At 46.7% G+C, this 11020-nt stretch overlaps 1 protein-coding gene across 1 annotated transcript in view; it reads right to left on the reverse strand.

Annotated features, from left to right (window-relative positions):
• CASQ2 (calsequestrin 2) overlaps nucleotides 1-11020 on the reverse strand; it is a 63335-nt gene that overhangs the window by 9950 nt on the left and 42365 nt on the right. Inside the window, exon 8 of the mRNA XM_046645836.1 lies at nucleotides 5191-5245. Within this exon, the coding sequence (XP_046501792.1) occupies nucleotides 5191-5245 (55 nt within the window). The remainder of the gene's footprint in view (nucleotides 1-5190; nucleotides 5246-11020) is intronic.

The raw sequence follows: 11020 nt of genomic DNA on the forward strand, positions 1-11020 counted from the left end.
CACATTACCTCAGGGGCTTGGTGATAATACTGATGCTATGGTTAGCACAAGAGGCACCTGCAGAAGAGACAGGAGGATTTTCTCTTTCTTTCTCCCCCCTTCCACTACCCCATTTTATTCACTTTAAGTTTTTTCATGGCTCTCATCCTTTGTTGTGGGAAGGATTCATTTGTCATCAAGCAGATATATTCTGAGTGCCCGCAACATATCAGGCCCAGGGCCAGGTGCTGGGACACCAAGGTGTGCAAGGCAGGTAACTGCCCTCAGGTCCCCTCTCAGAAAGGCCTGGTCTGTCCTCAGGCCACAGCCCATTCAGTGAACGGGGAATTCTTGAAGGACTGCATCATGACATTTGAACTTGGGCCCTTTGGGGAGCCTCAGAACAGACAAGTTTGGGAGCTCCCCCTGACACGGCAGAGTGGCCCAGCCACCTGTAAGAGTGATGCACCTTTCTCAGTGAGGCACTGAGCATCCGCTTAGAACAGGGGGACGTTGTATGGGCCCCACAGTCCCGAGATGGCACCCAAGACACTGAGCACCCTGCCACTCCTGACCACAGCCCTCCTTCTCTGCCCTGTCTTCTCCTAGCCCTTGGGCCCAGAATTGGTGAAAAAGTCAAACTACACAGCTTTGTGATGGAGAAGAGCACAAGGCGGTGGTTACAGAGCCCAGGCTTGGAGCCGACAGCCACCGTTTATGAGCCACGTGACCTGGGGACATTATTCAACTTCTCCACACCTTTGTTTCCTTACATCAGGAAGATGATAGTGACAGTACCTACCAAATAGGGTTGTTGTGAAAATTAAACATGTTGATATTTGTTAAGTGCCTGGAACAACGTTTAGCACTGAAGAACCAAATGTTAAATGTGATAACCCAAATTTAAATTTGGAAGCTCAAATAAGCAGTTAGGGTTCTTACTTGAGACAACTGGACTCAAAAAACACTTCAGGGGAACCCGAGGCAGTTCCACACACGCAGCCAGCAGCCTGTCCTCGCATTTCCAGCTGGTTAGTGCTGATATTCCCGGTGCCCTTTGAGGATACCCATCCAGCACGCGCTCATGTAGAAAGGCCCCTTCGCGAACCTTTCATTAAGTGTTATAAAGAAGATGTCAGCCTGATGCAGACACATCTGGGGGCGACAGGGGAGAGTCGTTCATTTTCAAAGCTGTCAAACCGCAGCTCCAGCGGCATTCCGAGCGCAGGGACCCAAGAGGAGGCTGGAGGAGGAAGACAAGCAGCACCCAGGACACAGGCAAGAGCTGAGAGCCGGAAATGTCCTTCCCGGCCAGGCCTGCCTGTGGGCAGCCGCATGAGAGCTTGCTGCAGAAGAGACCTAGGGATTCAGCTCCAGGGCGAAGACAGCAGACGCTGTCTGCCAGCCTTGAATGCGAGCTCCAGGCTGGGAATATCAGAACCGCCAGGAGAAGAGTCCTTGGAGGACCCCAGTCACACAGAGACATTTGTTGTTGTTGCTGCGTGTAACCTTAGATTCCAAATCTGGGAACATCAGTGGACAGGGGGGAGGAAGTTTGACTTTTCTTCATTAACTGGGCTCTCAAGCTTCCTGGGGGTTCAATTCTCTTCTCACCTCCCTCTTCCTTTCTCCTGCTTTTTCTGCCCCACCCCCGTTACACTGCAGCAGCAGTGTGCACACTCGGAGCCTGCAGCTGGCTGGGACAGCCTGGGAGAATGGTGTGGTTGGGTGGATGGTGCCCAGTGGAGCCATTGAGAAATCTAGGCTCGTGTGTCTGCTGCACCTCTAACCATATGATCTCGAGCACCCAGAACTTCTTTGGGTCTTCAAATGTTGGAGGTGGAGCGGGTGATGGAGGACAGCAGAGAGGAAGGAGGGCAGCCTGAACGATCACTCGGATGTCGTCAGGGGTAGTAACTCAGAGGGCGGACAAGTCCGCAGCAGAGCCTTGTGGTTAGGGCGTGGGCTGGGAAGCCAGACAGTCCTCAGCTTCATTCTAGCTCCACTGCTTCCCAGCGAGTCAACCTCTCTCGGCCTCAGCTTTCTCAGTTGTAAAATGGGACTAAAACTAGTCCCTCCCACACGGGGTTGTTACATCACATAATCATACAATGTCATCATCATCATCTTCTTCATCATAATCATGGTGAATTCAGAGGTCAAGCAAGCCTGCTAAAACTGGAATCTTGGCTTAGGTAACTCCCGGTGAGTTAATTGGGCAAGTCAATTGACCTCTAAGACTCTCTTTTCTCATCTGACCCTGGGATGATGATAATCATGCAAATATCGCAGAGTGGTTTTAGGGACCCAATGAGATCATCTCCATAGAGCACAGTTCCTCAAGACTGTTAGCTCTCTGAGGAGAGCTGTATTATTTTCCTGGACCTTCTTCCGTAGGCAAGTGGGTAGGGGTTTGGTTGGGGCAATAGGCCATGTAGATAGAGCTTGTTGGCAAGAGCAAAGGCATGCATATGAGGAACCGCTGTCTGGGCAGGAATGGAATTCCTGGTCCTGCAGCCAGGCCCCTCCGCCCCAGGTTACACATCAGTGACCTGCGGGTAATGACTGACTAGCCGCAGAGTCAGGGACTTTCACAGAAATGCCTTTCCCTTTCCCAGCCCTGAGCAGGCCAGGCCCTCCCTGGCTGAGGAAAGATGTTCTGAGCTCCTCCTCCCCACCCCCCACCCCCAGCGCATTTCTCCCAGCTTCCCAGTAACAAGCCCCAGCTTGGGCTCCTTTGGGGAAAGGCCCAGCCTGGAGCCCAGGGATATTTGCGAAGGGAGGAGGTGGAAGTAGTTTCAGGAGCTTGATTCATGACAGCAGCAATCTCGGTCAAACAGGTTCCTGCAACTCTCGGAGGCCTCTTTGTTCCATTGTTCCAGAGAGCCAGACAGGCCTCCCCACAATCCTGGAAGGGGGCAAGTGGGGCGGGAAGGAAGCCCCCTGGAGTCTGGCCAGCAGGCTGCTGCTGATGGCAATTTCATCTCTGTCACACAGCACTGGGGATCCGATTCTGTTTGCCTACAGCTTGTAAACCTTCAGCAACGGGCTTTCTTTGATATTTTCTTCTCCAAGGGCAGAGAGGGGTGGCCAAAATCTGTGGAAAGAAGCTGGAACTGCACTAGCATACTTTTTTGGATAAGTACTAGATATCCTTGAAGAGTTTTTCCAACTCTTCAAGTCAATGATGGGAAAACCGGGATATCAGTGGACATTCAGAAATTTTAATTAAAATAGGGGAGAAGGAAACAGATAATTTGGAACACAAATTTGGTTTTGATGCAATGGAATATTATTTGGCCCTAAAAAGGAGTGAAGTACTGATACATCCTACATAACGGGTGAACCTTGGGAACATTAGGCTAAGTGAAAGACGCCAGGCACATAAGGCCACACATTACATGATTCCATTTATGTGAAATGTCCAGAATAGGCAAATCCACTGAGACAGGAAGTAGGTTAGTGATTGCCAGGGGCTGGGGGAGAGGGAAATGTGACTGCTAACAGGTATGGGATTTTCTTTTGAGGTGATGAAAATGTCCTAGAATTAGATAGTGGTGATATTTGCATTACTTCGTGAATATACTAAAAGCCACTGAATTGCACCCTTTAAAAAGAGTGAATATGTGGTATGGTGTGTGGATTATATCTCAATTTAAAAAATTCTATGGGGACTGGCCCAGTGGTGTAGCACTTAAATTCGCATGCTCTGCTTCAGTGGCCCAGGGTTCGCAGGTTCGGATCCCAGGCACAGACCTGCACACTGCTCATCAAGCTATGCTGTGGTGGTGTCCCACATGCAAAATAGAGGAAGATTGGTGAAGATGTTAGCTCAGCAGCAATCTTCCTCAAGCAAAAGGAGAGAATTGGCAATGGATGTTAGCTCAGGGCCAATCTTCCTCACCAAAGGGAAAAAAAAGTAAGATAAAAACATTTAGGGTTCAGTCTGGAAGACTCTGTGGAGGCTGACAGTGCATTATAAAAACAAATGCTAGTCTGATAGTGAAGAGATGGGGCTCAGTCTTGACCAGTCATCTGCATATCTAACCATCTGCCCAACAGGTATTATTGAGTACCTACTATGTGTCAAGGCATGTGCAAGAACCACGGCTATGTTGAAAGACAATCTGTCCCTTCTTCAGGGCCTACCACTACCTCATTGTGCCCTCTTGGGCAGTTCATTTAACTTCTCCAAGCCTCTGTTTCCTTGTCTGTCCCTATGAATATACAAGAGGCTGAAATCCCTGGAAAATACCATGTAGTTCTACATTAGCTGGAGCAGTGGTTCCCAAACCCAGTGGTGCATCAGAACTGCCACAGCCTCATGAATGGCAGGTTCCTGAAGGTCTTGTTTCAGTCAGCCCCAGGTTGTGTTGGCACTCATGGTTCTCTGCACAATCAGGTTTTGGAACCCCTGCACAGGCACCTCATAGCCCAAGGCCTGGCTGCTTAGCCATCCTAAACGAAGTTCCCTGCCTTTTCTGGTTGCATTCTAGATTGTTCCATGTCTCCCAAAACACGCTTCAGAATCTCCACGTACACTTTCTCTTCGGGGTCCTTTTATCTCACAGAGCACTGACAAAGGGACCCAGCATTTTACCACCTGCAAAACTAACTTTTCCTGCACTTCACTCTCTACTGATGTTCAAAAGAGTGAAACCAGGAAAATGTTGTCCAAGTTCCAAAAGAAAACGTCGTTACTCGTTCATTTATGGGGTCATTTTGCACTCTAGAAAAAAGCTGCCTATTTTGCCCAGTTCTCATTATTTGGGGGAATATTATCTATTACGTTTACGAAGCACAGAAAATATTTTACAAACCAAACGGTACATTTATTATTATTTTAAGGTAGGATTGTTTTTTATATAGACGATCACAAAATTGGTAAAGAAACTTTTAATGTGAACAGAAGTTCACACATGCACACACACACACCCCACACAGCCTGTCAGGCTACGATGTTTCAGTACCCTCCTCAGTGCTCACTGCTTCTTCCCAGCTGGGCAGCTCAGCAGAACGAGGTTCTGATGTATGCACACCTCTTCTCCCAGCTACGTGCACAAGTGAAAATGGATGCGTGCCTCACAGGCAACCACCAGGGGGTGCCCAATATTGTGCCGTTCATTTAGGGAAGAGGGAGGGTGGGGGCCGACAAAGGTGAGAAGTCAGTTCTTACTTAAGGTGAAAAAGAACAGATTCAGGGTTTCCTACCTGGGTCACTCCTCTCTGCAAAGGCCACAATGTGGATCCCATTCAAATCATCCTCCTGTGGGAGAAAAGAATCAAAGGTTACACTCCCAGGTGGGAGCGAGTCAGGGACAGGCTCAGAGGCTGGCATGGAAATGGGTGGCTGGGAGGGGGTGGAGGGGGAGTGAAGGGAGACACCGGGGCACAGGGGGGCCGAGCAGGGTGCACGCTGAGGAAGGGAATACTGACGAGCAGCTGGCAGGCATGCGTGGAGTTTGATAAATGGGTTTGCAAGACAAGAAAACACCAACTGCACACAAGACATTAGCACTGAATGGGCCTCACTCCCGTGGTCTGGTGGGTCCAGGAGAGCAGCAGTAAAAGGCAAAATGAGGAAGAACGTGAGTCTGGCTCGTCAGGAACTCTGAGGGCAACAAGCACTGAACGCAGCTCAGTGAATGCGGATGTCAGTCTGTGCTTCAAGAATTCATCCCCAGCAAATATAATCAGCCATGTACCAGATTATGGAAACTTCTGAATGCTGTTGACAGATCCTGAAACTGTCCCCAAACAGGCAGCAGGTCGGACTCTTTGAGGCAAATTAGGATGTGGGTCTGTTTTGTTCACAAAGGAATCATAGACACTTGTGCTTCTCTGTTAAGACATCTCTTATTGAAGAAACAGAACCTGTGAGGTCGGGGTGGGGCACCTTGTTGACTGTGACCTCCAGGCTGTTTCCTTGGGGTCCTTTCTGCTCTGGAACCAAAGCTTGCTGAAGCAGAATATGTGTGTGGGAGGCTACAGGGAAAGTCCGGAATTTAGGGCGAGAGAAGGTTGAGGGTGTGACGGTGAAAAGTGGGTATGGCCGTGGAGACTGGGACGAGGCAAAAAAGTCTAGGGAGAGTATCTCACATCCACGGGCAAGCAAGTAGCATTCCATGTTTCTACATCCTGAACAGAAAGGCCCATGTGCCTGTGTCTCCTGTGCATTGATTATTCCCGCAGAAGGAAGAGCGAGAGCTTGGAGGGGCCTCTGTATAAGAAATGCGATCCTCAGGAGACTTGGAGAGAAAGAGGTGTGAGAACGAGGCACCGGGGACACTCTGAGTGAATACTGATTATCGCTGACACAGGGAGAGGCCTGCATGTGGCACCCTGAATGTCATATCAGAATCATCCTGCAGAAAAAAACTCCAGGCATCTCAACCCTCCCATGATCCCCGTTTTCATTTCAATTGATTTTAATGCTGGTGCAATTCTATCTAAATGCTAATTTTTTTCTTTGAGTTTGGAATGGACAAAACCTCCAAAAATTCTAAGTGAGATTAAATGGAAAATATTATTATTAAAAACAAGAGAGTGGGCAGTGCCTTGGTCAGATTCTCTGGGGAATTGAACTTTACGGATATATGTGTGTGCGCGCATGTGTGTGCAGAGGTTTATTACACAAATCCGACAGCAACCAGAAGGGAAGTCTGAGGTTTCACTGTTTTACATTTGCTATTATCGCCAGACAGAATATCCTGATCAGTTCTCATTAGGCTGCCCCGTGTCTCTGCCTCCTGCCATCAGTTGGAAGAGAGTGGTGTTAACTCTGTGAAGCGGGCTTCATTTCTGTGTGCCCCTCTAGAAAGCGTTTGGAAATTGGTTTTAAAATTAAGAATCCATATTCGTTTGCTAAGAGACTGCTCATAATATGGCTGTCACTTCTCAGGCCTGAGATGGTCCCTGGATGGAGCACTGTAACCAAGCAAAGAGGCTCTCTCTTTGTGGGTCTCAAAGCTTCAGCACGTCAACCTATAGTGAACAACTGTGAAGAAGCAGGCACATGCTCGGAGCCAGGTATTGTGGGTAATAACCTCACAGAGCAAGACTCCACCGGCAAGCCTGTGAGTCAGGGTTGCTTGCTGAGGATCCAATGTGCACAGTGAAGAAGAGCTGAGGAGATCGGGGCCACCCCGGGGCTTTCTCTGCACCCACAGCCTTGCTGCCCAGAGCACCCATTTGGTCTTTAGATCCCATTGCCTTGGAAATCATCTTTTTAAGTGCACAAATCTTCCCTTCTCAGCCAGATGGCAAGATCTCTGAGGGAAGGGATGATGTCTTAAAATAATGACAATGATTAAAATGGCAACAATACCTGCCATTTGCCACTCTTTGTATCAGTCTCAAATGAATCTCAAATGAAAGTCTTATTCCTATTTAATCCTTAAAGAATTGAAATGACTCACCTAAGGTCACAGAGCTAGTACATGACATAACTGGGATTCATGCCAGTCCTGTCCAGCCCCAAAGCGCATTCTCTACTCAGGACTGAAGGGTCCAGAATAAGCCACTGTGGCATAAAAACTATTTTGAGCTGAACACATTTGAATTCCTGAAATCCCTTATCTGCCTAAAAGCAGAGCCTCTCAAAGGAACTCAGTTGTCATAAATCCCCACTCAGGAGCAACTCTAACCTTCTCGTCTCAGACAGACGTTATCACAAAACGATCATATCTCCCATCGGTTCCTCTAAGGGCCCGTTATCTTTCCAAAAAGTCATTTGTTTTTCCTTGTGTCTTTTTTCCCTCCTCTTCTAAATTTGTTCTCCCAGAAGTGCCCCTCTGCCCCTTCCAATCCCCTAGTTAGATGGCATATAAGCCCCCCTTTGAGTCACATTTCTTTGTGAACTCCTATGCATAAGTAATTAAAACGATTTTTTTCTCTTGCTGATCTGTCTTTTGTCAGTTTAATTTGCAGGCCCCCAAAACTGAACTAAGAGAGTAGAGGAAAAAATTTTCCTCCTTCATATCACCAACAGTGGCAGGATGGGCTCCATGAGTCTATTGTTCCCTGCAGGGTTTGCAGAAGATGTTGCAAACTCAGGTCAGTGACTCTTACTAATTTAAAAGAGGCTAATAAGGGTCCTTTCCATAAAGTGATTGAGCCCTGGGTCCCCAAAAGAAGTGGAAATTTGGGAGTTACTTTGGTGAACACCTTACTCTAGATGCCCTAGCACTTTGTATGTCCCCCTGGCATGTCATACTGGACTACTGTCATATGTTTTGAGACTGTTTCATCTCCTCAACCTGCATTCCTAAGGACAGCACAGTAGCGTCCGTTTTTTTAACCTCCATGCCTAGCACAACGTAACAAGTTCTTCTTAATGTCTATTGACTTAAAGGAAAGAGTATGGTGATAAAAATTTTATATACCGTTTGAAGAAAATTGGAAAATATTAGAGATACCAAAAAGAAACTCAACATCAATGACCCACCAACCAGATATATTACCAGTGCTCATATTTAGCTCTGTTTCTTTCCAGTCTCTGTTAATGTTTGTTGTCATGTTGAATGAAGAGATGCAGAGAAAAAAATGTAGTTAAAGCTAGCAGATTCCCCAATTAAGGTGCAAAGGAGTGAGGTAGGGGCTCAGCTGGAGGTCTCAGGGTCCCTCTTGCAATTGCATTGCTATTGCAATAGAGGGAGGATTCTTTTAGAAGGAATTGCTGACTCCCACCCCTGTGGGCTTTTGCCCAGGACTCCTGCTGACCACTTGTCAGGATGGAGAGCCTGTGGGAAGGGGAAGTCTCCAAGGAGAAGGACAGGTTAGCAGTAGGTCTGAACCGCCCTGCCCCATCTTGACATTCTTTGAATATCGTAAATAAATAAATATCCGATTTACACACAGCAAATATTACTAGGCACCAATCTCTCTAGTAATAATAAATTATGTGTTTTCTATGATTTTCTACTTTAAAAACCTGCAAAACTGGGGAGAGAAGAAGGTCAATGGCTGCTTTAGCCCTACCCAGTTTTCCCATCTTATTGAAATATTTTGCAATGTCTGGGGAGGTGGGTGCTGCAGATAAAGACTTCTAAGTTCATGAATTGGTCAACACGTGTGGTGTAAGTTGCTGTGGCCAGGTGACCCATGGAGATGCTGCTCCTTGGAGCAATGCCCTCGCAGGTGGGCATGCGTGATGGGTCGGAGTACAGGCAGTGGCTCCCAGACACCCTTTGGACAGATTGATTTCTGCTTCTCTCTTTTCAGGGTGTGAAGATGACCCTGGAGGGCTTGTCCTGGCTTCCGTCTATAAGTGGAGACTCAGATGAGGGCTGCCCAGGCTTCCGGAGAGGCTCTGAGGGTATTCCATGGTGGGATGCTGCAAAGCAGGAAAGCAGTCCACTTTCCTCTACCCGGGTAAATTCAATACACAACCCTTCCCAATTAGAAAACAACTGAATATATAATATTATGGAAAATATGAGCCATCACTGTTATTTTATATTATTGCGAAAGCTGTAACTTATCTTATTCATTAAGTGAAAAGAAAGCAGAGAGTAAGTTCCAATGAAGCTAGACAGCAAAGTGTCTTTCTGAACATCTGCGTCTGATGTGGTGAGAGGGAGCATTCTGAGGGCAGTGGGGGGCGTGGGGGTGTTTGCGGTTGAGGGAGGGGCAGAGTGCCTCCCGCTATGGTGTGGTGTCTTGGGTGTGATACTGCTGTGTCCGTGAGGGAAGTCCTGAGAGAAGGTTCTGAATTTGCAGTCTCTCCCTTCCAGGAGCCTAGATAATTGAGACTTAGCTCTTAGGGATGAAGAAAACAAAAAGAAGAACTACGGGTAAAGGCATAGCAGAACGTAACAGTAATAATCACTCTCAATTTAAAACGCTAAGCCGCGTCATGAATGACAAAGAACACAAACCCATTCCAGATTAAAGGCAACTAGAGAAACATAACAACCAAATGCAAATGTGCAAACCAGGATTGGATCCTGGGCCAGGAAAAAAAATTTTTCCCTTGCTATAAAGGACATCAGTGGGACAACTGGTCAATTTGAATAAGATCCATAGACGAGATAGTAGGTCTGTATTACTATTAATTTCCTGATTTTGATGAGTGTACTGTGGTTATGTAAGAGAAAGCCTTTGTTTTAGAAAACATCTGAAAGTATTTAGGAGTAAAGGGGCATTGTGTTTGTTTCTTACTCTCAAACAGTTCAGGAAAATAATCTATATCTCTATCTATATCTGTCTACAAGAGAGCATGATGTAGCAGAGATGGTAAAATGTTAACTTATGAAGAATCTAGGGAAAGAGATAATGGAATTCTTTGTACTATTTCTGTAAGTCTGAAATTATTTTAAGTGGAAAGTAAAACTGTTTTAAAAAGGAGTATTATTTTTTTTTTTTTCCTTTTTCTCTCCAAAGCCGCCCAGTACATAGTTGCATATTCTTCGTTGTGGGTCCTTCTAGCTGTGGCATGCGGGACGCCGCCTCAGCGTGGTTGGATGAGCAGTGCCATGTCCGCGCCCAGGATTCGAACCAACGAAACACTGGGCCGCCTGCAGCGGAGCACGTGAACTTAACCACTCGGCCACGGGGCCAGCCCCAAAAGGAGTATTATTTTTAAAGCATTGTTATACCCTTCTGCTATTTTTAAATCTATTAACAAGACCTTTTAAGGGTTAAATTTTTGAAAGGTTTGAACATTAGGAAAATGTGTTTCTATTGTGCTGAGTTGTTCTTAAATAGTCCGCTCCTCTAGACTGGACTATTTGCCCTTCAGTGTGAAATGTTTGATCTACGCTCAGACATCCAAGTAAGTTACATGCCAGTAAAACAGTAAGTGTCAAGTTACTCCATGAGTCTATTAATATGTCAATTTAGACTCTGAATTAAAGAATTAAGAAATAAATGCTTCCATGTTAATCCCTTTCTCCGCCCCACCCCCGACTGCCAAAATGGTGCGTTATGGACCCATGGCCCACTCTAGGGAGATACTGGAGAGAATAGTAGATTTGGCCCCACTCTAGGGAGATACTGGAGAGAATATTAGATTTGGACCCATGGCCCACTCTAGGGAGAG

The sequence above is a fragment of the Equus quagga genome, chromosome 18 (genome assembly GCF_021613505.1).
Source record: "Equus quagga isolate Etosha38 chromosome 18, UCLA_HA_Equagga_1.0, whole genome shotgun sequence".
Lineage (NCBI taxonomy): Eukaryota > Metazoa > Chordata > Mammalia > Perissodactyla > Equidae > Equus > Equus quagga.